At 40.5% G+C, this 27,418-nt stretch overlaps 1 protein-coding gene across 3 annotated transcripts in view; it reads left to right on the top strand.

Annotated features, from left to right (window-relative positions):
* The window catches only part of kcnab1b (potassium voltage-gated channel subfamily A regulatory beta subunit 1b), a 44,359-nt gene extending 17,836 nt beyond the window's left edge, over positions 1 to 26,523 (top strand). For all 3 annotated transcript variants that reach the window (XM_005920417.2, XM_042220046.1, XM_005920418.3), the window contains 13 exons: positions 2,757 to 2,800; positions 8,296 to 8,333; positions 9,219 to 9,298; positions 9,766 to 9,810; positions 12,010 to 12,054; positions 14,086 to 14,129; positions 17,911 to 17,997; positions 21,965 to 22,050; positions 23,492 to 23,612; positions 23,691 to 23,785; positions 24,792 to 24,912; positions 25,034 to 25,122; positions 25,215 to 26,523. In XM_005920417.2, the coding sequence (XP_005920479.1) occupies positions 2,757 to 2,800; positions 8,296 to 8,333; positions 9,219 to 9,298; positions 9,766 to 9,810; positions 12,010 to 12,054; positions 14,086 to 14,129; positions 17,911 to 17,997; positions 21,965 to 22,050; positions 23,492 to 23,612; positions 23,691 to 23,785; positions 24,792 to 24,912; positions 25,034 to 25,122; positions 25,215 to 25,304 (985 nt within the window). In that variant the 3' untranslated portion in view covers positions 25,305 to 26,523. The remainder of the gene's footprint in view (positions 1 to 2,756; positions 2,801 to 8,295; positions 8,334 to 9,218; positions 9,299 to 9,765; positions 9,811 to 12,009; positions 12,055 to 14,085; positions 14,130 to 17,910; positions 17,998 to 21,964; positions 22,051 to 23,491; positions 23,613 to 23,690; positions 23,786 to 24,791; positions 24,913 to 25,033; positions 25,123 to 25,214) is intronic.
* Positions 26,524 to 27,418: the final 895 nt, after the last annotated feature.

Raw genomic sequence — 27,418 nt, 5'->3', positions numbered from 1 at the left:
GCCGACCAAACATACACAGAGTGAGTTAGTAACACACTTCTAAGCTACAGTCCAGCCCTTCCCCCACACTTTCATGGATCATAGATCCCACTCCGTAATACATCAGAGAGATGGAGGATCCAATATGCAAACTCCTCCACCATGTGAGAAATAAGAATGCATCCCACGATTTGTGACAGCAGTGAGATCTGTCTCCTGTCAAGCAGTTATGGCACATAAATTACTCAATACATCACTGAATTCACATATCGTCTTATATACATGTAAACACTTTCATTTATATGTTTTACCCTTTGATCTTGGCAGCCGGGTCGAAGTACTGACTCGATGACTGATGCTTCGCCATGCTGGACACCTAATTGAATTGGCTAAGGGCGCAGTTAGACAGCGCAGGCTCGAATTAGCCCGCCTTCATCTAGACAGGCACAGGCCATTAGTTGTCAGGCACAAGAAAACGACTGCTGGCATTTTTTACAGCCTCATTTGTTGTAATGAGTAAATGCCTGCAAAACAAGAACAGAAGGCACAATCCCCAGACCATAATTGGAGGTACTTTCTGTTCCTATTTTCACTTTTTCCCCCATCTCAGAATAAAGTGGTTTTGTGTATGTGCCCTTGATAATTCTGTCAAAAGACAATGACTCAATTTCACGACCTTCATGTAATTTCCCTTTGCAGGGTTTTCAATCCCCTTGTCACAGTTTTCTTTCACCAGCAGTGTACATCCATCACAGTGTGCAGAGACACCTGTGGCGTCTGGGGCGGAGAACATTCTGCTCTTGCAGTCGTCGTCTGCGTTAAGCAATTAAATGCTCGCACCACATGAGTTCCCCTCACAGTTGGACTTGAAATGGTGCAGATTATAAAACTAAATGTGAAGTGCTGAGTTGAGACTCTGAGTGAAGTGTGGTAAGAAGCCTGATGTCTTAGTTTATCTTCCATGCTGATAATGAGAGTTGAAAGTGCCTTATTACAGTGCTAGAAATCAGCTGGATGTAATAGAACTGTTATCGAGGAGAAACTTTATTAGATACACCTTGGTAGTTTTGTGTTGAACCGGCTTTTGCCTTCAGAATTGTCTTAATTCTTTGTGGTATACTGTAGATGGAACAAGGTGCTGGAAACAGTCCTCGGACATTTTGGTCCATGTTGACATGATAGCGTCACACAGTTTCTGCAGATTTGTCAGCTGGACATCCATGACGTGAATCCCCAGTTCTACTAAAACTTAAAGGTGCCTTTTTGGATTAAGGCCATCTGAGCACAGTAAACTCCTTGTCAAGTTTTAAAAAAGCAGTCTGAGATAATGTGGTGTCTGAGATAATGAACCAACCATCAAAAGATGGGTACACTGTGGTCATAAAGAGATGGATATGGTTAGCAACAATGCTCAGGGAGGCTGTTTATACTAAGGGGTCCAAAGTGTGCCAAGAAAATGTCCCCAACACACCAGGTGGTACACACCAGCAGCCTGAACAGCTGATAGAAAGCAGGATGGATCCATGCTTTCATGTTGTTTACAGCAAATACCATCTGAATGACACATCGGAAATTGAGACTCATCAGACCGGGAACTGTTTTTCTAATCTTCTGTTGTCTAGTTTTGATGAGCCCATGAAAACTCTCACCTCCGTTTCCTGTTCAGAGCTGACAGAAGTGAGTCAGCTAAGAACCTCTGCTGCTGTAGCCCATCTGTTCAATGTGTCATGCATTCAGAGATGGTCTTTTGAGTACCTACCCTTGCATACATATCAGTTCAAATGCGTTTGGCCATTGTCCTAAGACCTGATCATTGATGCATTTTCAGCTGGAGAACTTCTGCTTATTGGGTATTTTCTCTCTTTCAGACCATTCTCTGTAAACTCTAGAGATGGTTGTGTGTGAAAATCTCAAGAGATCAGAACTAAGTCACAAACAAGTGCCTTAAATCAGATTTCTCCTCAGTTTGAACTTCAGCAGGTTGTACTGACTATGCCTAAATGCGCCGCCATGACTGGCTGATAAGATAATATCAATAATTATCAGATGAGAAGGTGAACTTAAGGAAGTGGCTGGTGAGCGTATTACTGGGTCACATACAACTGTACAAGGTTCATAGGTGCTAGATTACTTAAGACAAAAGAAGGGTCACATTAGGCTGCATTAGGGAATGCAGATATGTCAGCCTCACTGTTTTAAAGCGAACAAAGACGCCTCCACTTCTAGAAAATAAAAGAAAAGTAAAAGGCCGGAGGTCTTAGAGGACTAAGGTGCCCCCTGAAATCTTGCAAAAGAAGACACTGTGTTTCAAATTAGAGGGGAGATGCAAAGGGCAACACTTGTCTAAAAGTGTCACAGTGAAAACAATATTTTTTTATTTATCAGTGAAATACATTTCACGGTCCTTGAGGGCCTCCCTGTTCCTTCAGAGAACTGAAGCTCTGTATTGAGTAAATAAATCAACTGTCCTCCGACTGTAATCTCTCAATTATGATTCATGATCACCTGAGATAAAGGTGATTATCAGTTTAGGCGAATCTCCTCATTATCCAGTATAACACACCACACCCTGCATTCTCAAATTCCTGCTCTATACTCTAAGTGCCCTAATTGCTGCATGTTATTTCATTTCAGCCTCTCGCCATGATTTGGAAGCCACACTGATTATGTCCTTGTTTATGCAGAAATTTTTGGTTCATGAACTACAGGGACACATTCGACTGATGACATTTGAAGTCTAAATAAATAGTTTTCTTAATCGTGTTATTTCTTCATAGGAACCTGGGGAAATCTGGGCTGCGTGTCTCCTGTCTGGGGCTCGGTGAGTACAACTAATTAGCATTAGTAAATAATAAAAATCATACGAATCGAAGTGTCAAGTCGCTGCCTCCGTGTGCCTCGGCGTGTAGAGAGAGAACATAAGAGCTAAGCTGAAGGGGACAGGTATTTTTTCTTTCTTTTTATTTAATTCATTCATATAGTTTCACCCGTTTCTAAACCTCATGCATCTTTTATATGTACGGAAAGTCACGAGAGACAACAGAAAGCTGTTTGCAGAGCATTTTTCCTGTTAATATTTAATCAATAGCACTGGTTTCAGCAAACAAGTTGCTCAATTATCACATGTATCCAACACACACCACAGGGTAAATACTCTCATTATGACTCATCTTGATAGGACTGTGTTCGTGCGTTAATGCCTATTGTGTGTGGGACAAGTTCCTTGAAAGGGGGACAAAGCGAAGGAGCGGTGCTGCCCAGGCCCAGCAGACAAACTGTAAATGATTAAGTTAATCATAGTGATTTTTACTTGTAGATTAAGCCACACCACAGCGAGCAGGAGGGAGGAGTAGTGAAGAGAATGAACATTCATCAGCTAAAGGGAATTCGTTTCCCTTCTTTATATCGGCAAGCCTGAGCTACACAGCAGTGCCCTTGAGCAAAACATTGATTCCTCCCTGCACCAGTTTTCTGCAGAGGAAAGGAACCAAAATAATATAATTTCACTGTGAGGATGAAAACACGTCATTTTAGCTTTTTTATTAGGATCAGTGGAAGTTTTGGAAATATACTTATTCACTCTCTGGAGGGTTAGACACATGAATCTAAGGGGCCTGTTATCTTAGTTTAGCACAACCACTGGCTTCATATAAGAGCTGAGCTTAGCCAGCTTGTGTTGTATTCAAAGACATACAACTGAGATGTTTTGGTTTTATTTGCTTATTTGTTTGTTTTAAACTCGCTAGGAAAGTTATGGCTGATGTCATAGATCAGTTGGGAGGTAATTCCATTTTCTCATAGACTTCTATACAATTGGACACACTTTTTCAGCAACTAGGGGTTTTGGCTGCTGTTTGGCTGTTAGATTAACTGTAGGTCTAAGTATTGACGTCGCTGTCCTGTACCAGAGTACATCCATCTTTTATATAGGCTCTGTGAGTACAACAGGAAACAAGGAGAATATTTAAAGTATACAGAGCATTTCAGGTCTGGGCACAGTCCCCTTTTAGATGTTCTTTCCAGTGTTTGTGCAAAGCTACATTGACCAATAGCTGGTGACACCTTCACTATACTGTAAAGACACGGGTGATAATAACCCTCTCCTCAAACTCTTGGCAACAAAATGTTTTTCCTTAATGTGTTGGATACAGACGGTCAGACTGGGCTAATCACATTTTTATGCAGCAATGTAATGCATTACCGTGCTAAATATAGTAGTCACACTGCAGTTATAATTATGTTGTTAGTTTACAATGGCTCTTCAATTATCTGCACAAATGGTGAATAGAAAGGAAAATAATTTTTCTTCCAGCACTACAATCAGCTGACTTTTTTCATGTACAGGGAGGAGGACAAAGGGGAACTTCTGAGAAGTGATGATATGAACATTATTATTTTTTATTTCAGAAAAGGACAAGAGGATGATGATTAACATGCAAACTGCATTCAGGATAGAAACAACTCCATTATTATTGCTAATGCTTAATGAAGTCAGCTAATGCTAATGGTACTGCGGTTGTGTCTTTTTGCAGAGGTATTTGCCTACAAAGAGGGTTGAATGGTTAACAACTGGGGTGGAATAGGGAAGGGAGTGATAGCAGAGCTCACCAGGAAAAAATTTTTTTTTTAAAAATTACTTCACTTCACTTTCAATGTTAGAACTTCACTCCTCTCTGTGGCTAGCTGACAGAGCAACGCGCTAATCTACACAGACAGCATGCTAATGCAAAGCTAGCGAAGAACCATGCGTAGTATAAAAGATAGACGTAGCTACCGTGATGTCACTGCTGAGTCCAAAAACTGTATGGAAAATGTTTACCAAGCTCAAGACAGAAAGCTGTTTCGCATCAGCGTCTGCAGGACCAGAAGTAATTTTGCAACAAGATCTATTGCCATCTGGTGGCCTTCAGATAGAATGCAGGTTTAAGGTATTTCTAAACCAGCCTTAATTCAACCAGAAGCTTTGTCGATGTTTTATATTTTATATTTTGTGTTAAATACTACAAGAAAGATATATAAATAAAATAAAAAAGTTTGTCGGATTCTAGTCCAAAGTTAACACTGTTACCTGGTAAGGCTACATGAAGTACGAAATACTGTAATAAATTACTTTTTCTGGTAGTAATTAAGTATGTAATGCGTTAAAAAAGGAAAAAGAAACAACAAATCATGCGTAATACATTACTTTCTTGAGTAAAGACCACTGGTTACAGATTCAGCTGCATTATTTCTTACATTACATTCATTTATTTTATCACCTTTCCTCTATAGAAAGGAGCACTGGTAATTTATTATTTGTCTCAATACAGAGTGTCTGAATAACTTAGTTTTGTAGCTGTGTTTTTAAAACTAACCTGCACGTAACAATTTAATTGATTTTTTTTTCTTTTTGGTCAGTGCCAGTTTTTAAAAAATCAGGCTGAGCCAACACCAGCCTGGTGTTATACTTCTGACGCATTTGGCTACAGATTTTACACCAGCTTTTCAATTATTTCTTATTAGTGGGCGATAGTGACAAGCTTTATGTGACAGGAGCAGGCAAGAGAAAACTGAGACAACAGATACATTCTAACAATAGCTGTCTTCATCCTATACTAAAGAAGGACAGAGACTCTAAGGGTGTCTGTCTACAGTATAGACAAGATTACTGCACATCAGTGCAGTCCACAGATGTTTAATAGATTGCATACTGGATTTCACAAGCAGGGTGCGGATTATTCAGTTTTCATTGGTATAAAAGAAGCCTTTGTTCCCACTTCAGGAATCTGCTTCAGGTCAGCAAAACCAAGAATTTTATGCTTAAATAAAGTTTGGGGAATTGTTCTCAGTTCATCAGCCTTAATACAACATCTGCTATATATTAATAAGTAACAAAATGTTGATGTTAAATGCTGTAAAAAAGTATTTGCCCCCATTTTGATTTGTCACACTTAAATGTTTCAGATAATCAAAATCATCATTTATTCCAAAGATTGATGGTTTCATTTATTAAGGGAAAAATAGCTATCCAAATCCACCTGGCCCAGTGGGAAAAACTGATTACCACCCAAACCTAATAACTGGTTGTGCCACTCTTGGCAGCAAGAACTGCAGTCAAGCATTTGTGATTACTGACAATGAGTCTTTCTCATTTCTGTGGAGGAACTCTTTGCAGAATTGTTTTAATTCAGCCTCACTGGAGGGTTTTCAAGCATGAACGGATTGTTCAAGGTCATGCCAAAGCATTTCACTCCGTCCTCTGACTGAAGTCTGGAAATGGGACACTTCAAAACCTTCATAATCTTATTTCTTAGACATTCAGAGGTGGACTTGCGTGTGTGTTTACTGCTCAACCCAAGCAAGCTTGAGATTCCAGACACAAAGTGATGGCCGGACATTCTCCTTCAGGATTTTATGGTAGAGGAGGACAGAATTTATTCTGTTTATGTTTCCATCATTTAATGCAAGTTGTCCAGCTCCTGAAGAAGCAAAGAAGCCCCAGACTGTCAAACTATGACCAACATATTTGACTGTTGGCAGGATTTGTTTTGTATGAAATGATGTATAAATTTTATGCATATGTAATGGGGATTTAACCTTTCAAAAATGTTCAGTTTTTATCTCATCAGTCCACAGATTATTTTCCTAAAAGTCTTAGGGGTCATCAAGTTGTTTTCACAAATGTGAGATGAGCCTTTGTGTCTTTTTTGATTAGCAGCAGTTTTCTCTTACTGCTGATCAAAAAAGGAGGACATTTCTGCACAGTCCCTCTCTTGATTGAGACAAGTGAGGCCTGCAGTTCTTTTTGTTCTTTTTTGACCTCCTGGATGAGTCGGTCTGGCCTCTGCTGGGAAGGTTCACCACTGTTCCAGATTTTCTACATTTGAGGATAATGGCTCTCGCAGTGGTTCACTGAGTCCCAAAGCCTTGGAAATGTCATAGTAACCCTTTCCAGACCAATAGATGTCAGTGAAGTGTTTATCGACTGTTTTTTGACGTGTTGTTTTTTGAGACTTTTTGCTGACTTCACTTTGTCAGTCAGGTTCTATTTAAGTGATTTCTTGATCCAACAGGTGCCACAGTAATCAGCTCTGTGATACGGCAAGTGAAAATGAACTCAGCTTTCGAAAAACATGTGGTTAATCAAAGTTATTTCATGCTTTAACAAAGGTGGGGACATTTATTTTTTACACTTTGCCCTTAAATAAATGAAATCATAACTTAATAGCTCAGTAGGTAGAGTGGTGGCCCCATGATCAGAAGGTCGGGGGTTCAACTCCACTGAACGGCTACCCTGAGGTACCCCTGAGCAAGGTACCGTCCCTACACACTGCTCCCCGGGCGCTGCATTGGTGGCTGCCCACTGCTTCACTGGGTGAATGGGTTAAATGCAGAGGAACTATTTCCCTATGGGGACTAACACATACACATTACACATTACATTACATTAGTTGCATTTTGTATTTATCATTATATTTGTTTAATGATCTGAAACATTTCAGTGTGAAAATTACAGTGTGAAAACAAGAAACGTGCAAATACTTTTTCATGGCACTGTAAGACAGAAACAGCAGGCTTTGGTCAATCTAAAGATACAAATACTTGAATACATGGCTTCTACTTTTTAACTTGTTGCATTACATCGGTTACCTTGCTTATGTTAAGTGGAAAAAATCATGCTTAGATCAGGCTGTGGTATATGACTCATTTCATTTACAAGTTTGAAAGCAACTATGTGCGCGCAATATCATACTGAGCACACAGGTAGTTCAGTACAAAATGTAAATCATCTATTAAAGTGTGCGTGTTTTTGTGTGCTTGCGTGGTGTGCTTTTAACATGCCCTGTGTGCACCAACCTTTTGCAGAAACTAATCAGAAAAAGAAATATCCAGACAAATAATCACACATGAGTCCAAGTTGACTTTTCCTGTGAAAGTTTTTACTCTATGCTTCAGGAGATATGCAGGTTTGCAGTGGATGGATGGATAGATAGGTCTGCCGTTTAATGCAAACGCACACAGGAACTCCCCCCAAACCCTAAAACACCTCAAGGATCCCACCTAAAAACACAGTGCATTACACGACAATGCTTGTCGCTCTTCTTTAAACTGTTTTTAAACTGCAAATCTGTACACATGGCATAATGGAGTCATTTCTCTTTTAATCTGTAGTGACATTTGTCTGTGACGGCCTTAGGGCAGAAAGCATTTTGTCATGTCTCCATGCCAAAAATGTCAAATTATTAATTAGAAGACACTATGAGTGACTTTTACATGCAAAAGGTCGTCTATGTTGTTGTTTGTTACAAATATTTTACGATGACTTTCCCCCCACAGGAACATGGGTAACATTTGGAGGCCAGATCTCTGACGAGGTAAGACTTCATGTCAGATCCATCAATCAACTGACACACCTCCTTTTCTCAGATTAGACATATAACTTGATCATTTTTCTATTAAACATTATATCTGTTCCCAATCTGCAGCATTTTCCTTTTTAAAGAATACAGAAAAAGATATTTGGGGTATTTAGAGTAGTTAAATCAGTAGCATCAGAGTAGCTTCGGCTACATTGTTTATTTACTCCTTAAATATGCAGTATTATTCATGCTCTATTTTAGACTCAGCTAGACCCAAATACAACAAGTAAGACCATTTACAAAAAACAATTTGTGGCCCCAATGGGAGTAATTTAGTGTAACTGGATATAAAATGGTGTGGGTGTGAGACCACAGTTATCATTCTGGTATCAATTTCCCAATATCACGGCAAGCTGCTACAGTAAGTCCCTCGTGGCTCTACCAAAGCCAAGTAATCAGATCCTATTTCTCTCACAGGATAAGCAAAAGACCTCTCCCAGTGTCCTGCTCTGGCCTTAGATGGGAGAAAATACTGAAGTGGGGACATCTTATCATTGCTTATAAAACACAAGGGCTAAGAGAGGCACAAACAAAACAAAATAAGAGCTTGGTGCAGGCAGAGGAGGTCCTCACGACTAAACTGGCCTTTCAAACATCATCCTCTGAATAAAGAGCAAGAAGTAGGTCAAAAAATGTGGGAAATACACTGCGCAGTAAACAGCTTTAATCAACAAGCAGACTGTACAGTTTCCTGGAGGATGTGCATTTCAACAGTAAACAGACGTACACTCCTTTCTTCAGGGAATTTCCCGCCTTTTTGAAGTGTAATTTGGTTATTATTTATAGAAGTGCCTTATGCCACATTGAGCTTCATGAAGAAACTTTTCTTGCCTGTGTCAGGTGGCAGAGCAGCTGATGACTATCGCCTACGAGAGCGGGGTCAACCTCTTCGACACAGCTGAGGTCTACTCCGGGGGGAAGTGAGTGATGTCTCCCATTTGTAATCACACTACTACTTTTGGTCCTGTTAGCTTTTTTCTTCCGCAGGACAAAAGATGTTAACAAGGTTTAGGCCCTGACCAGGAATAATGCACCTGAGGAAGCCAAAAATGAAAGGTAGCTGTGACTCTAAAGTGATTTACATAATCTTATTCAACACTGGAGGCTCCGCATTATGTTCACAGCTCAATTTACCTCGCCTGGGCATCGTCTGTGTGAATAATGCGGAGCACAGTGGAGTTTTACGGGGATGAATATTCATTTTAAAGGTCGCTGGTGAAATTCAGGCACACAGTACAGGAGGCATTTACCCATTATCTTGGGCTCCTTCTGATTTTTAATCAGGCATTCATGGTGCAGATTTGTGGCAGATAACACACTTACAATGCTGCAAGAGAACTGGAAGTCTGGGATCTAATCATATTATCTCTTGTGTTTTTCTTTACAGAGCAGAGATAATCCTGGGAAACATCATCAAGAAAAAGTGCTGGAGGTAAAGTGTTGTGTCTCAACAAAGCGAAAAGAATCCAAGAATGTGTTTTTGATTGCATATGCACTGTATCGCTGAACATACAGCATGCCAAAACGCAAACATCTCACAAACAGGTGTGTGTATATTAAGCACATTCCATTTAAAATTCACAGGTTTTAAATTGCTGCTATATGAGCATTCGCTCTTGTAAAAGGGTTTTCCACAAGATTTCGGAGCTTCGTTCCAGGGATTTTCAACCATTCAAGAGCATCAGAGTTAACAGGCACTGACATGGGTGATAACACCTGATTCACAGCTGGTACTTCAGTTTATCACAAAGGTCCCTCCACGTGGGAAACTGTCCTTGCATATGGAGCACTTACTTTTTGAAATATAAAAGAATTAAACAAAACTGTTGGCACCTAAAGCAGTCCCCATGCATCCATTCTGGTCTACTTCTTATCCCTCATCATGGACTATAGCTTCAAGATGAGTCATTTCACCATCACTTGTCATTTTGAATCCAGATTTTACTGCGAAATTCCACGCTCATTGGCTACCGATTTGTCAGTCACAAGCTGGAAGCTAATGAGTGCCAAAATTTAGAGAATAAACTTGATGCAACCGAGACCATGAAGTCAGCGGCAGCGTTACAGAGGTCCTGGCAGAGCTCCGTTTTCCCGTAGACTTTCTACTGAGGTTTTGCAGACACAGCTTGTTGGCCATTTTGAACTTTTATGCTGAGAGTGCAGGATTAAATGACTAAGGCCCCAGTCACATAGGCCTAGAAGCCTTGAGACTGGTGAGTAACCATCTGGCAACCACCTGTCATGTGGGAAAAATTTGAATTCCCCAATTGGTTGCAAAAGGAAGCTGATGGCAGCTGGTGGGAAAATGACTGCTAAAGCCCCAGTCACACAGGTCTAGGGACCAGTCAATGGCCCCAATTTTTCCCTTGTGTCCCACCTCCCTGTAATTGCCTTGGTCACTAACAGCTGCAGTCATCTACAGTTTGGATGGAAGTGACGGCCAAATACTGTCTAACTAGTCTCTCAGCATAAAAGAGTGACACAAACAGGAAAAGTTTCATCTTTTGACACATGTTGGCTGCAGCTCTGGACAACAATTTTTACTAAGAAGGCAAACCTTCTCCATTTCTGGAGGATTTGTTCTACCACTTGGCTAGTAATTAGCGAGATGTTTTCATAGATAAACATGAAAACATAAGCATCCTTACTGCTACTGTAAATGTCCTGATATTATCCCAGTATAACCATGTTTTGAGGTTTAGCATTTAATACCTAAATCTGCTAAAATATACCGATGAGCAAGTGTTGTTAACTTTGTAGGAACCTATAGTTGCAAACCAAAATAGTGCAAAAAGATTAGGTAGAAAGTAATTGTTATTATTTTCTTCCTTATTCCTTCAGTTGAATTGCAGCCCCTCAGTTCTATCCTGGGACCCTTGTTGTAAATGATTTCAAACATGCTTTATGTGGAGGTAGGCATGGTTAGCGAACCACATGAAGCAGCCTAATAATTCTGGTGTACAAAATGCACAAAATGTTTGTGTTTATCTGTTTTCAAGCTTTGTGTATTGGTGACATTAGTTAGTTCAATGTTGAGAACATGCATCCATGCCTCCCACGTTAAGTGGAAAATTTTCAAGCAACATTAATTCACTTGATATATTATATAAATCAATTCATTAAATGAAAGTGTAAACTTGACAAATTTGCTCATGTCAAATCAAAACAGATGCTGGTGAGCGTGAACTGTAGCTCCGCCACAGAAAACATCGATAATATATCCTTCTTATATTTCGCTCTGCTGCATGCACTGCCGAGAGAAAACCCAGTTATGCGCGTCACCCCTTTTAACCGCTCACGCCAGCTCTCTGCCCGACCTCACCTCAGCTGTGGACCTGTTTAAATTATTGATCATTCGAGCATGGCGGGTGGGTTATAGTGAGGGAGCTGTCTTGCTAGAATTCAAAGAAAAAAAGAGTCACCCTGTGGTCATTATACTCTATGACTTACTCGATGTTTGAAGTGCAGTGTAGGATGGAAGGCAGCTGACATAAATATAGCTGATTGCACTGATTCTTACACATAGGCAGATTTCATCATGCTCACATGCAGGTATGGTCATATACATATCATCTTTTTGAGAACACCTTTTTTTAATGGTCTTTTGATGCGTCTGACGGTCTTCCTGCAGGAGATCCAGTCTGGTGATCACCACAAAGCTGTACTGGGGAGGAAAGTAAGTATGTGTTCATACATATTTATCCATGTGTCCAGCAGGTGGGTTTTCTTTCTCAGACAGTCAGGCCATCTCACATACACGAGCCTATTCTTTAAAACGTTGCCTCCAGCTGCAGCGAGCGTGACACAGATGACACAGAGCGCAAGGACACAGATGTGGAGGACAAAATGACAGCATGTCTCAACCCCTTTTCCTTACTCTTCTAGCCACCCTCAGCTTTCTTGCCAAACTGCCCAAAGTCATAGCTGCTTCTGCTGTCACGCTAAAATATTCTCAGTCTGCATTAGTGGCCATCTGTATCTAAAAGTCTTCTGGCCATGAGTACATCCACATACTGTTTGACTATTCTTACACGGCTAAGAACACTAGAGCCAAGCCTCAATTGTGTAAATTTAATTAAAACTCATCCTCTCTGAATTCTGTCAAGGTATTTCAAATCTCTCCAACACAGATGGATTTAAAGAACAACTGCTTAACCCCCAGCTGAGTGAGCTACGAGACTGTCTCACAGCTCGCTTGTCAAACATCAGTTCACCCCAGGATGCCTGGATATTTGCAAGATTCATATTTCCTCTCTATGGCGTTTCTTCAGTCTTTTGCACAAAAGTAACAATAACATGGAGGAAGGATGGCATGCATTGTGTTTGAAGTGCGTTTATATCCCATAAGCACTCTGGAAAAACCATAGGAAACAGGGAGGAAGAAAACGAAAGTGTGAAATGAAGCAAGGCGAGAAGTAAGGCAAGTCGCGGGCATCTGAACAGAAACAAACACGCTGGAGCAGAAACAGACGAGAGGAACAAAGTGGAAAAGGAAAATGCAGGGGTGGGGAAAATCTTTAAGTGCCTGAGTAAACACAAGTGAGCCTACAGACAAGTCATTGGAAAGCAGTTAGCACCACTGTTACCAGTGTCATTTCCAAATGAACCAGCAGCTGTTTTTAGCAAAACAACTCCCAGAAATGATGTGTGGGCTACACTGCACACTTAGCAATGCATGTCTGACAATTTATCAACCAGCTAAACATAGTGACGCATTTAATATCTATATTCTTAAACTGGGGCAGCACGGTGGTGTGGTAGTTAGTGCCACTGCACTCACAGCAAGACGGTCTTCTGTGTATAGTGTGTGCATCTTCTCTCCATGTGTGCGTGGGATCTCTCCAGGCACTCTGGCTTCCTCTCACAGTCCAAAGACAAGCATGTTAGCTTCATTGGTGACTCTAAACTGGCAGTCTCTATGGGTTAGCCCTGCAATAGCTTAGCGACCTGTCCAAGGAGTAATTCGCCAACCAAACTATGACAGCTGGGATAGGCAAAAGCCCAACGGCTACTCTGAATAAGATATGTGGAGGAAGATGGATGGATCCTTAAAAATTCCAAACAATAAGTAAAAATACACAGTAAGAATATAAAGTTGAGTTTAAGCAAATGTAAAAATGCTACAGTTGTCTTAAGGGAACATGTACACATGCATCAAAAGTGCAGATTGTCTCCTTTCAGAATTGTACTAATTCTAAAATACTGATGCATCCACGTGAAAGGAGCTTTATGTTATCCCGACTCACTGCAAAACTTGCAGAGCAATAGGTGGCTGCAGTGTCATAACACTGTATCACACAGTGTTATGATACAGTCTAAATTGAAAATGGAATAAGTGTTGCATAAACTACAAGTACTGCTATATAAATATAATACTGAGTAGTGCTGCAGTCAAAGAAAATCATAGACTGAAATCAGACATACGAGGGAAAAACTCTGCATGCTATCTCTAAATTACTTTGTGCGCTGATTGCAATTTACCTGCTGGCCTTATTGGTCTAAACAAGTCCTAAATAGGCACAGAAAAATCAGGCATTTGCTTCTGTGCTCAGTGAGAAGCCATGAGAAAAATCAGAGGTGATCAGGACAGACACTGCAAACAAACTGCAAAGTTTGTTCTGGAGCTGCTTCAATTCGCAAGAGCTGTGAAGTAATGAAGAGTATGCGCTGACACCCCTGACATGCACTTCTTTCCCTCCTGTTGCAGAGCGGAGACAGAGAGAGGCCTCAACAGAAAACACATCATTGAAGGTAACAAGTCAATTTCCTTCCCTCTGCTTTGTCCTTCACATCACCCCACCAGTCGGAGCCCCGCTGCACTCCTCTAATCTCCCTCTTTGTTCCAGCCTCCGTCGCTTCTCGCCTTTTTGATATGAACACAGCTGAATTTGAAAGCCGTACTAACCAGTGGTGTAATACCGCCACAGGTGTCTGTCTAGGAAACTGTTGCATCATTTAATAGTGCTGTCCAGACTGTCTCTCCTGTCAGCCCCTTTAAAAAGAGCTAGGGCCTTGATGAGACTCATAACAATAAACTTTAGCTCTCATACCCTTGGCTCGATCCACCCCGCTTCCCAAACAATTTGCCATCCGATCCACAGCGCAATGCACCTCCTGCAGTGACTCAGCTCTCTGCCACATTATTAACATTCACTGCAGCTGCAGAAACTCTCCCCCAAACGAGAAACGGGGAATGCGCTAAGAAAGGGTTGGAAGAGAAGGACAGAGAGTACAAAAGAGAAAATGGGGTGAAAGCCAACATCAGAGAGGGGAAGCATAAGCGGTATTAGCAAAGATGAATCCATTTGGCTGTCCATGTAATTGTAAGAGAAAGGTGCAGCATCCCTGCCATAAGTGGAGAGGAACATTTCATCAAAGTCTAATAAACTGACTGAGCGAAACATCTGCTGCCATCATCTTCCTCACTACAGGCTGCCACAGCAGGCCTGCCATTTGACTGGACTGAAGTGATGTTCAGGGGTGTATATGATAGGGTGTAAAAACCTAATGATCAGCGAAAGAGAGAGCCGCAGAACATTTTCTTGCATCAATGTGACGATGCAAGAAAAATCAAGGTCTCTTTAGAGTCATCCTCACAGGAAAAAGACAGCTTCAGCATTTTATAAGGCTCTTTCACGGAAAACACAATTGAAGGCATTCTTCTATCCCAGATGCCAATACAGTAGCTTTGTTGTTCCACATCTTTTTTCCCAATCCAAAAATAGACTCCTTTCACAGCCAGTGAACTCCTGCTAATCCACGAGACAGCAGAAACCGCTCGTGATGACGGTGCAGGCTCAGATTAGGATCCGTGTAATGGGTGTTTCTGGGATTGTGGGAGTGCAAACGACAGAAGAAGGAATAAGTGACTGTGATGGTAGGAGGGAGAGTATAACTCTCAGCTGGGATTAGTGGGTGATGATGAAGCCTGTGGTACTAATCTGCCACGCACACACGCGCTTACTCAAAAGCGCGAGAGTGTCTTTTGCCTCGACTCCCTGTTACTCTCCTGTCGTCTTGTGCGACAGTCTCTTGTGTGCGCTTTTCTTCTTTCATCTGGTCTTCTGTGTGTGTGCGTGAGTGGAGGCCGATCTGCTCGCAATACTTTGTTGCCGTCACTTATCCTCTCCTCAGCATACAGTGTTACTCCTCTAACAAATACTGAGTGCGACCTTTCCTCTGATCCCTCGTCTTTCTGATCAGGCTCTAGGCTTTGAATTGTTTGGTTCCTCCACCAGCTGCCAGCAGCATTTATTTATGTAACAATAAGAAAGGATTGCACAGGTGTTTTTTTTTTATCCAAGAGAAGGTGCCTGCGAGCTTGGTTTGACAGTGATTAACTCTGAAAATAGTTCTGAACCTTATAAATTACAATTTTGAATCAAAATGATTCCTGTTTGTGCAGTGAAAATGGTGGCAGGTGCATAAAACTTACAGCTGAGTAGTTGTGACAGTAATTAAATTAGAAAATATGTATTGATTACAGCTATTCCTGTGAAGTGAGCAATGTGTTCTATACATCTTTTATATGCATGTTTGATTTTTAGAAATCAGAGTAAAGTGCTAAGTAAAGCTATCAAACTTTGTGAGTGAACAGCATTGGCATCATCATTCACTGTCACGCTGAAAATTTAGCCACTGCCAATCAGATGCCAGATGATATTGCACTGTGGATAAAAATCACAGTGCTCTCAGTTTTGGTAAGTTTTACAAAATGAAGTGAAATGAATTCCCAAACCATGACTGAGCCTCCAGCGTGTTTTACAGATGGCTGTAAACACTCACTGTTACACCTCTATCCTGATGTCCTCCGTACAAAGTGATGATGGTTTGAACAAAAAGTTTGGATACACTCTGGATTTACTCCATAAGACCTGTTGCTACTGATTTTCAGATATATAATAGCCTTTTCTCCCCGTTTCCCATCTTGGCAGCCGCTCTTCCACTGAGTCTATTTCTGACCGGACATGACTTTCAGATACTGTTCATCTGCTGTACAGTTTAATACATAATACAGTTTTATGTCTGTGAAACTGTTATCTTTGGCATTTTTTTCTAGATTAAACTAAAGGAATTGGAATGTGTATTCATAATATGTATTTTTGCAATAGGCTGCTAGAACCAAAGTGCCAGAAGATATAGTTTAAAATAATTCATGTGTTACATGTAGACACCATACTAATTCATCTTTTGAGTTAGGTCCCCCTTTTAATGCCTGTCAGCTAGTCTGCGTTAGTTCCATGTTTGTGTGTTCATGTCTTTTGTTTGGATCTTTAATCTTTTCTTGTTTTGTGTTCTGGTTGGACTTTGTCATTCTCTGGGTTCTGGATTCTGCTTAGACTTATTTCTGACTACCTGTGTCCTGCATTTGGACCCACATCTCTTAATTACCAGCCTGTTAAGCCCTGAAGTATAACGAATCAGCATTTTCATTTATAAAAATTTTCTTTCAAACATCATCTTTTCTTATTTTATTAAAACAAAAGGGCAACAAAAACATCCAAAGGTTTAACTATGTGAATCTTGACACTACAATGTGCCACTAAGATTATTGATATAAATTATGGCTTATTCCAATCATCCATTTAGCACTCATGCTCACACTGTCAATATTTACTGGAACATACAGAGTACTACCATAGCTAATTATTATATTACTGCAACTGGAGCCGACTTCTGCTGCAGCAAGTCAGGATGACGGCCATGACGAAAGCAAATTAACAAAACTAAAAACGAAAACTGAGCCGTGTCCTTTGTCTTTAAATGGCCACAAAGCCTCCTGGAATATCAGCTCCCCGAATAATTAGGATCATTACCTGGTATGTGGGACACTGAGAATTTACATCTTCATAAACTATCCCTCAGTAAATCATCTATTATTAAATTTGGCAGTCAGAAATCATATTATTTGTCTGTGGGTGATGTGGCATTGGATTAGTCGATGAAGTGACAGAGGACTTTTTGTTTGTTTTGTTTTGTGTTGCTTGGGTGTACTGCAGGCTTGTAGGTAAGCAGCATTTTGTTGGTTTGCCAAAAAATAATTTGCACGTACCAGGTAAACCAGACTGAATATGACAACTTGAATGCAACGCGAGCTGGATCAAAGCTGCAGCAGGCCAGATGCAGCTGGAAGGCTCTGAGTCACATGTGGCCAACTGTCACTTTGTCATGTTTACGAACATGTTGAGCTCAAACCCCCCCAGGAGCCACTTCACCTTATTATTATTATTTTTTTTGCCTTTTACCTGACATAACTGTGACTTTTGAATGCATTTGAATGTCCCTTGTTCTTTTGAAGCTGGCACCCCTACCAGCTAAGCATGTCGCTGTCGCGGTGTTGGCTAAAAAGTGAAAATAAAAAATGATCTCTCTTTTCTGCAGATGTAGGTCACACTCTATGTATCCTTGCACATGCCCATTTATTTCACCATTATAAGAAGGACACCCAGGACTCATGGTTCCTATTAACTGTCTTCTTTTATTAGAACCCAAACCTCTCTCTCTAAACCTGGCTTATGTCTTCTCACTCTAGGTTTAAAGGGCTCCCTCCAGAGGATGCAACTCGAGTATGTGGATGTGGTCTTTGCCAACCGGACAGACACCAATACCCCCATGGAGGGTAAGTGATTGCCAACCCAGACTTCATGGGGCTGTTGAGCCAGCGACAATACATGTTGTTCTGTAATATGAGAGGGTGAGAAATTCTGATGAAGCCGCTGCCCGTACTGGACCGGCGGCCTTTGGCTTTGACCAAAAGGGGGGTTTGTTTTTGCGGTCAGGTTTATGTGTTTTTCCTCTGACATATCCCCGAACATATTACAAGTAATATGACAATCTTTCCTCGTCTCTCTTCCCTCTATTTTAGTCCACCAGTCTCCCTCTATTTCTCTTCTGTCTCAGCGGGATCGCTAGCTTCCACAGGGTCTCCAAACTGCACCCGCTCCCAGCCCTCCCTGCTCTTCAGAAGCAGGATTATCCGGCCCCTATGGGGGAAGCTGGTGTATTTTTGGGTTGGTCTCACTAGATACAAGCCCTACTGAGTGCTATTTTTCTTTAACGCTCTTGCGCTTCCTTTCCCACACATCTACCTTATGTTACCACCATTTATTTCTTTTAGACACTTCCAGTTTCTTACTCTATTATCTCTCCCTTGCCATGTGGGCATCACAGATACTTGAGCCCCTTTTCTGTCTTTCCACACAAACTCTCAAACCACAGGTAGTATTTGAGTGAAAGGATGGAGGCGCACTGATCTCACTGAAATATTTTCCATTCTTTCCTCTTTACCCCCCTCCTCCTTCCCCCTTCGCTTCCACCCGTGGGAGCCAACAGACTGTGGGAGGCCTGTCTGTCATAGCGATCGTTCCAGGGTCCTTGCTGTCACTGGTACCAGTGGCTGGTGACTAGCAGGCAGACCCCGCAGCCTTCTCTATCAAACCTTTTAGTCTTTTGCCCCCTGCAGATGAAGTCTCTTCAGCTCATGTCAAGAACTGTGATCTGATTGAGAGTCTGACAAGATGATAGGAAGTGAACAGAGAGAGAGACGTCAGCTGAAAAATATATCCTGACAAATGTAAAGCAGGCAGGCTTTTATCACCTCTGCAGCACATTTGGCCCATTAGTCAGTGTGAGAAATTGGTCTTGTTTGCTTCATAATTTAATACAAAGGAGCATGGCTACCCTTCTAAATCATTGTTAGGGTATCAGTCATCCTTAAAAACTTGAGAGTGAGAGAGCGAGGATGAACCTCGTGCATGAAGGGACTGTTTAGCAGATCTCTCCATGACTGACACTCCAACATCATGCTGCTAAAGCCTTAACTGTGTTAACAGCAAAAACACCAAACAGCAAAACAGCACTGTAGTTTCAAATATGCCACTGAACAGGTGAATCTGCATCCATCTGTGTTTGCATTTGTTTTTGTGACTTTAACTGCTTCCGACTTTGTGTGAGACAGCTTGCGTCCCCGTGGGGACCAAAAAAGTGATGTCATGGCTGCAGAGTCTGCCTTTGTTATAATCATTGCTTTTCTTCTTCCATCGAGTCATGCTTTTCTGCACCCGTGTCGTCTCCCTGCTTGTTCTTTTGTCTTTTTCTTTCTTTCTTTTTGGCTCGTATCCAGTCCAACAGCAGGGACAGACCAAGTGCGTGCTGCAAATATACAACTTCTTCCTTCACGGAAGACTCTGTCTCCCCTTTCTCTGACTGCTCTTTACTAGAGCAGCTGTCAAAGTGATGAGACGCTATGTGAGTTTTTCTCCAGCTGAATATGACAAGAAGGTTCTCGAAGGAGGGGCGTGTGTGCCACAGTCAATTCATTGAATGAATAGGTACAAGGGTAGCTCGCAGAATAACTCGCCCAAATCCAGCCGCAACATTGGTACCCAGTCACTCAGAATCACATTTGATTTGAGAGAGGAGTGAAGCCATTCAATAAGCTGAATATGAAAATACCCCAGACCAATTGAATAAAGAACAGAATGCAAAGGCAGACAGACAGAGCAGCGAAGAAGACATGGCATCAGTAAAATGATTTTATATCAGTCCTTCCAGCCGAGTGTTATTCTCTAGCAAATGAAATGAAACCGCCACAGCACACTGAACATGAACCCCTTAGCTAGCAATGCAAAGTGCCAGGACATCACCTCTCTCTCCTCAACTGTTCATTACAGAAGAAGAGCATGGAAAATGATCTCACCTACTCAGCATTACTAAACGTATCTTTATTATTTCTTTCCCCACGCTTTTTTTCCACAGCCGTATAACTTAGAACGGGTCTCATCTGTCACTGACAATCTCCTGTGATGTGACATATTTCCATAAATGAGCAATATTTTTAGTTGTGTTCTACGTCCCCGCTGTTAGACGCCTCACTAAAAAGAAACTCTCTGAAATGACATCCTCAGAGATACCTGCCCAGACAAATATGGATATCAGTGGGAGTTGGAGGCTTTCTTACACCCTCTGTGCTGCACTGTGATACCTGCCGGCTGAAGCTGGCCAATGTTCCAGACCTTGGGGTGTGTTGCTGACTAACTCTGGCTAGCAGCCAAGCAGTTTTTAAGTTTGATATGTTTCTGTACTAATGAGAGTGCTTTGAGATGCGTTACTTGGATTTTGTTAGCTTTGCGCAGAGCCTGTTTCTATATCCCTTTTCCTCTGTTCTTTGCGTGCTAGGTTAATTGGCTTCTGCATATTTGTGCAAATGCAATCTCGGCATCTAAATTGTACACTGATGTCATACATTCATTTTTTCACGTGTGCGCTCTTCATTGCGTGTTTTTGCCCACAGCTTCACCCACATCACCCTCCAGGAAAACACTGCGGTGTGTTTGGTTTTTTTTTTGTGAGTGGGGTGTCAATGGTGTTTGCAGCACATCTCACCTGAGCACAGGATCAGTGTGGCATCTGCTGTTGGAGCTGATGACTCATCGAGCCCTTGTGGCAAGAAACTTTATGTTAAGACTTGAACGTTTCAATGAATCAAGGTGTCATCTTTTTTTTTCCCCTCCCGGCATTGAGATGGATTATACGTGTATTTGCAAACTGTTATTAACTGTGTGTGCCTCTGAGGTTGCTACATGGTTCGCAGCATTTTTTTTTCCTTCTATCTTTACATCCCTCCAAATCCCTCCCTCCCTTCCTCCCTCCATCCCCTTTGGAGCAGATGTACTGTTATTCCTCTACCCTCCCACCTGCTTCACCCACATGCACACTTGCTCTCTGTCTCTCACAAAGCTACATTTCGGTCTAGAGAGAGAAAACTACTGATGAAAAGGAATCGCTCTTTTTTTAATCACACTCTGCGCTCTCATCTCCTCACCCTCATATCCAGCCTTTCTGCTTCACATTTTGCATGCAGCATTGTACTAAGGTGGCAGATGGTTTATTAATTCCTTTACAGACTGAAAATAATCTCATGAATTACTTGATCACACTGCCTTTGGTTTCTTTAGTAATTAGAAAGTTTGCGTGTAGCATTTAACGCACACACATTCAGAATAATAGCTGTTTCTCTTCATGCGTTAGATATCCTTTGAGAAAGTACTTCGCAGGGGTTTTTAATAAAAACTATTTAACTCTTCCACTTTTCCAAAAACCGCTACTTTCCTGCCACATCCTGAGGCACAAATACACAAACCACTGAAGGCCGCTGCTGCTGACTTCAGCCCCTTCAGTATTTTTGCTGTGGTTTCCTCCACGGCACAGGCAGCTGAGTCTTTTAACCCTGCAGCCTTTGGCCTCATTAAGTAGTGTGACCCCAGCAAACAATATCTGCTCACACATGGGTTTAAAAGAAGAGGCTGGACACTTCAAGGATCCACTTATCTTTTTCATTGTCCTGCAGTTTTACCAAAGTTTTAAAGCTCTTGGAATCTTCTTTGAACCTGCAAGTCTTCTCATAATTGTGTTATTACCTGATGAGAAAAAAAAACTGAATTTAGTATTGCTGTAATATAATTTCTATGTTATAATGTGAAAATAATGCAAGTTAAGCTGTTGAGACAACCTCTCAAATTTCTAGCATGACTCCATTCAATGTTCAGTTATTGATGATGCACATATCTGCTCTTTAATGTTTGCAGAGATAGTCAGAGCAATGACACATGTGATCAACCAGGGGATGGCCATGTACTGGGGGACATCACGGTGGTCTGCCATGGAGATCATGGTGAGTGACAGGAAAAGGTATTTACCTTTCCAGGACAGAGTATTTATTTTAAAAATGAATAGGCGTAATAGGTTGATATGCACTCACTGGTCACTTCGATAGTTACACCTTGCTGGGTTAAAACCCCTTTTGTCTTCAAACCTGCCTTCATGGATGGAATCCAGTGGTTATTTGAGTTACTGTTGACTTCCTTGAAGTACTCTGACCAGTCCTCTGAGCTCTGGCATCAATAAGGCATTTTTCACACAGAGATCTGCTGCTCGCTGGACGCTTTCTCTTTTTGACCTACTCTGTAAAACGTACAGATGGCTGTGTGGGAAAAATCCCAGTAGATTAGAAGTTTCTGAAAAACTCCACCATGCCATGCTCAAAGAAAGTTAAATCACCTCTCTTCTTCATTGTGATGCTCAGTTTGAACTTCAGCTGGTAAGCTTAACAGATCTACATGCTTAATACATTACATTGCTTCCATGTGATTTGGCCAATCAGATATTTGCATTAACAAGGAGTTAAGCAGGTGTATCTAATGAATTGGCCAGTGAGAGTACATCAGGTTCTTTTTAATCCCTGTTATGATTTTTGACCATGAATACAATGAAGAAATCAGACAGAGACATGCAGTGCTCTCTATAAACTTTACTTGCATCACTTTAATGTTTTATATATTTTAGAATAATTTTTTTTATTTAAATTTGATTTCATTAATTAATTTATTTACTTGTTTCAATTTCCATGTCCAGTTTAGTTTTGTTTCAGTTCATTTCCAGAGTGGTTTGATTTGTATTGTGTTGAAAATCCTTAGTGTTATCTTGTGGTAACCTCAGTTTTCTTAATCATTAAAAAATGTAAAGAGTGTTTTATCAGGGGCAAAAATTTCCCATTCAAAATAGATATTACAATATAAATGCATCACTCATTGAAGGTAGTTTTTAAATTAGCTGAAGTCTAAATAAATAGATGTACCATTTACAATGACTAAAACTATGAAAATATCCTTTATATTTAAAAAAAGAAAATCTTTTAGATAGTTTTGTGAGTACAAAACATTGTTTCCGTTATTATCATTTATAATTTATTTCTGCTAACTTCACACTTTAGTTGTAGCTTTTTGTTTAGTTTTACTGCAGTAACCCTGGTTAGGATGTGCTTGGCTAAAAAGAAAAAATATATAGTGTTGAAACTGACTGACCACTGACTCTGATGATCAGCCTCACATGTGATGTTTTGCATTGTATAAACAAATGTGAACAGAGTTCAGTGACTAAAGTGTCTAAATTTTGTTGTTGTTGCTGAAGCTGTCAGCGCTGTGAAAGATGTGCAGTTTCCTTGTGCTATACAAAGAACAGCGGAGCGATAAAAGTCATTAAATACAAAGAGTCAGTCTTACACATTACCTTATCACTTTCTGCCATCCTCATCATTCTGTCCGCTCCACATTTAGGAAGCGTATTCTGTGGCCAGGCAGTTCAATCTCATCCCACCAGTGTGTGAACAGGCAGAGTATCATTTCTTCCAGAGGGAAAAAGTGGAAACTCATCTTCCAGAGCTCTACCATAAGATAGGTAGGTCTTAAGGAAATTTTTCTGAATATCAAATTTGCCTAATTTGCTTGTTGCTTAATTGTGACTGTGATCTTGCAGGTGTGGGTGTGGTCTCTTGGTCACCTTTGGCCTGCGGGATCATCACAGGAAAGTACGAGAATGGTATCCCAGAATCCTCCAGGGCCTCGATGAAGGTACAGGTTAAATTTGACCTCTGTGGTGCTACATATTTGAACTGATATTGGGGACAATGTCAGTTCAAACTAAACAAACTAAAAGTAGGTATGATCATTTCCATTTCACAGTGAGACAGTGTATTTGAGACAGGCCATGTTTAGCTTATCAAAACTAAATAACAGCCAGAATTCTCACAGATGGGAGAATTAATGATGAAATGAGCCCAAGATTCTCAATTACTCTGAGAACAAAGTTGTCAGGTGGCATCGATGAGAAGTGAAATTCACTTTGTCTATTTAAAGATAGATAATTTGCTGCCATCCAGTTCTTTATAGCATTAATGCGGTCCTTAAGGATAATAATTTAGTTACACTCTGGTGTTTAAATGGCATGTACAGGTGGCTATCATCTGCATAACAGACTTCAGAATCACTCAGGATGTTTCCAAGTGGAAGTATATACAAGGCAAAAAAGATAGGCCCCAGGAGTGAACCTTGAGTAGACCACAAGATAAAGTAGCAAAAGACTGCACAGCACTCAAAGGAGGATACCAGAGGGGAGGTGGGAAGGGGTGCACGTTAGGTTGAGAAAAGAAAAGTGCAGAAGCACCTTATGGTCTCCATAGCAATCAGGATGTTTTTAATTTTTTAATGTTATTTTTTAATTATTATTAATTAATATATTTTGTATTTATGATTAATGAACTTTTTTAAATAGAGTGAATGTTTTATTTGTTTAATGTTTATTTGTGTGTGGGAGCAGTCAACCACATAATGTGAGAAATTCCTGCAGGATTAATAAAGTTTCATTAATTGAGGACACAAAATTAGCGGAAGCAACTGAGAGAGACAGAAAGGGAACAAATCCAGACCTGATCTAGAGATGTTAAGTGAAGTTATACATCAGGATACTATGATCAGCTGTGTCAAAGGCAACAGAAAAATCCAGCAATACAAGAACTGAATAATCATCTGCCTATCTTTGCATGTAAATCTAACACATCTGCTTTCACTGCTCCTCTAGCCATACCAGTGGTTGAGAGAGAAAATCGTGAGTGAGGAAGGGAGAAAACAGCAAGCCAAACTAAAAGAGCTGGCTCATATTGCGGAGAAGCTTGGATGCACTTTGCCACAGCTAGCCATAGGTAACAGATAGCGTCTGCTTAAACTTTCATTTTTTGTCAAATCAAATATATGTCTTTGGAAGTTCTTTCTCCTTTGATACCTCATTGCAAGTCTGAGATTTCTCCTTTCTCTGATCTTCAGCCTGGTGCCTGAGGAACGAGGGAGTGAGCTCAGTGCTTCTGGGGTCCTCCAGTCCAAGCCAGCTCACAGAGAACCTGGGAGCCATTCAGGTACAACATCATGTCAGTGTAATCTCTTCATTAGCTGGTCTTGAGGCACTGCGTTATCATGAAGTACTTTTCCTATGTCATGTTCATTTTAGGTGATTCCAAAGATGACAGCAGGCATCGCCTCAGAGGTGGATCATATACTAGGCAACCGTCCACATAGTAAAAGAGACTACCACCATTAGGATGGACATGTTTTAGTGAACTATGCTCCCAAAGCTTATCAAAGCTCACTTTTCACAGCCATGGCACCACAGGGTGTGCCCAAGATGCTTGCGTGTGCGTATGACTATGTATGTGTGTGCGTGTGTGTGTGTTTGTGTGACTATGTAATGTGTTATGCTTTGCTCCTTCAACCAGTACTCATTAGCGTAAAGTGAGCTACTTGACAAAGCATGCATGCTACAGCTAAAGTAGCCAGCCACTGGAGTAAACAAAACAAAGACAAAGGATCCAGTGAGATAATTGCTAGTGTGAAAACTTCTTCCACTCTTACAAACATTGCAGGAGGTACTGAACCACAAATTCAGAAGAAGCAAAACATTATTTAATTTCAACATACTGTTTGTTCAAATTACTCTCAGTGTAGGAGAAGCAAAAACTTAGAGGAATATGCTACCCCATAAGCATCGCATAAAGCTCAGTAAGTATACCAACTGCAAAGCAAAAAGAGGATATGTATCAAAATGTGTGCATTACAGAAGTCAAATGTACTAGATGTGTTTTGGAGTGCAAAAAAAATTGGGCCTGGTGTCAGCAAACTGGATGAACAGTCGTGGTTGCAGCTGGAGCTGGTCCGTCATCATGATAAACTGTTTCAGTACTGAATGAACTGAAATTCTGCTCACAGCATTTTTCGCTAATACCATGAGAGCTAATTCTAACAAAAACATGTTTCAAAACATCTGTACAGACTGTTATATATAAATATATATCCTTAATAAGCAGCTATGTCAGAATGAGATTTCTGCCTCTTTATATTTTTTTTTTATTTTTTATTTTGGTCAGTTTCACTTATGCAAAAGCACCTCAGAGGGTACTTTCCTACTGCGTCCCTTTGACCCCTTTCAGTTTGTTCTCTGCTGGACTTCCTGTCAGTAGTGATCATGTACGATTTGTTCAACTTTGTTTTTTGTTGTGACTAAAACATTTGTCTATTCTAAGGGGGTGCTTGTGAATTGAACAAACGAAAAGCCATGTAGCTAGTGAAGAGAAAAAATAAATAAAATGAAAAAATGACACCATATGGACCCCTGCAGTAACTGCACCTGGAACTTGCTGAATTTTTGCCCAACTTCTCCCAGATGCCAGCTTTATGTAATGGGATTATCTTTGTTATGTTTGTTCAGACATGTACTTTGGTGTTGTTCATCAGATACATGAAAATAAAAAAAGTTAATCATTCTGATGTGATATGTTTTAAATGTATATAATTATTTTTCTATTGATGTTATGGATGCCTTAGGTTTTTTTAAACAAATGTCAATACATCAAATATTGTTCCCTTGCTTAGAATATAAACTGCAATTTAAACAAAATATTCTCATGCTTCTGCTGTTTTGTTTGTTTTGTTTTGTTTTAGTTATTTATGTATTTATTTGCCCTTAGTGTAAATTTAGATTTTCTCGCTTTATATTAAAATAATGATAATGTTTTCCCTCTAGAAATTGCATAAGCTTTAATTTACTCATTCATTTACAGTATTTTATTTCTTTTACTTTATTTGTCATGCTAATGCGATTTTCCTGTTTCCAGAGGAGGGAAGCCACTCTTCGATTTTGTGTGTGTTTCCGTGCGATTACGTGGAAACAACATGTGTGTGTATATATGTATATATATGTGTATATATATATATATATATATATATGTGTGTATATATATGTGTGTTACATTTTAAGACACATGCCTCATTGGGTCAGGGATAACACATCTTGTATCAGTTTTGTTATTACATAGCACACTTGGATTCGCTTTTACTCACAGGGCATTTTTGTTTATGAAAATTTGTTTAAACATAGGAAAAGATTTGGGGTGTTTTAGGTTAATCCTGCATGTTAAAAAAAGAGAACCCAGTGCCTTTAAATGTGATGCCAAAGGGTCCTTTATGAGCCTCATGCAAGACAGAGACCCTCCTCACTTTTGCCCAAACACAGGAGGACTATGGTAGATGGCCAAGGAACCTTCTGTGTGAATTTAAGATGTTGGTAACTGGATAAAATTGCAGTATTTCCGTGGGAATGAAAACTCACCTGGATTACTTGTTGCAGTCTCACCATGGCCAGCAGCCCAAGACGATAAC

The sequence above is a fragment of the Haplochromis burtoni genome, unplaced genomic scaffold (assembly GCF_018398535.1).
Source record: "Haplochromis burtoni strain Fernald_Lab_line unplaced genomic scaffold, NCSU_Asbu1 Contig_41, whole genome shotgun sequence".
Classification (NCBI taxonomy): Eukaryota; Metazoa; Chordata; class Actinopteri; order Cichliformes; family Cichlidae; genus Haplochromis; species Haplochromis burtoni.
The sequence above is the reverse complement of the archived record's forward strand: the minus strand, read 5'-3'. Positions and strand labels throughout refer to the sequence as shown.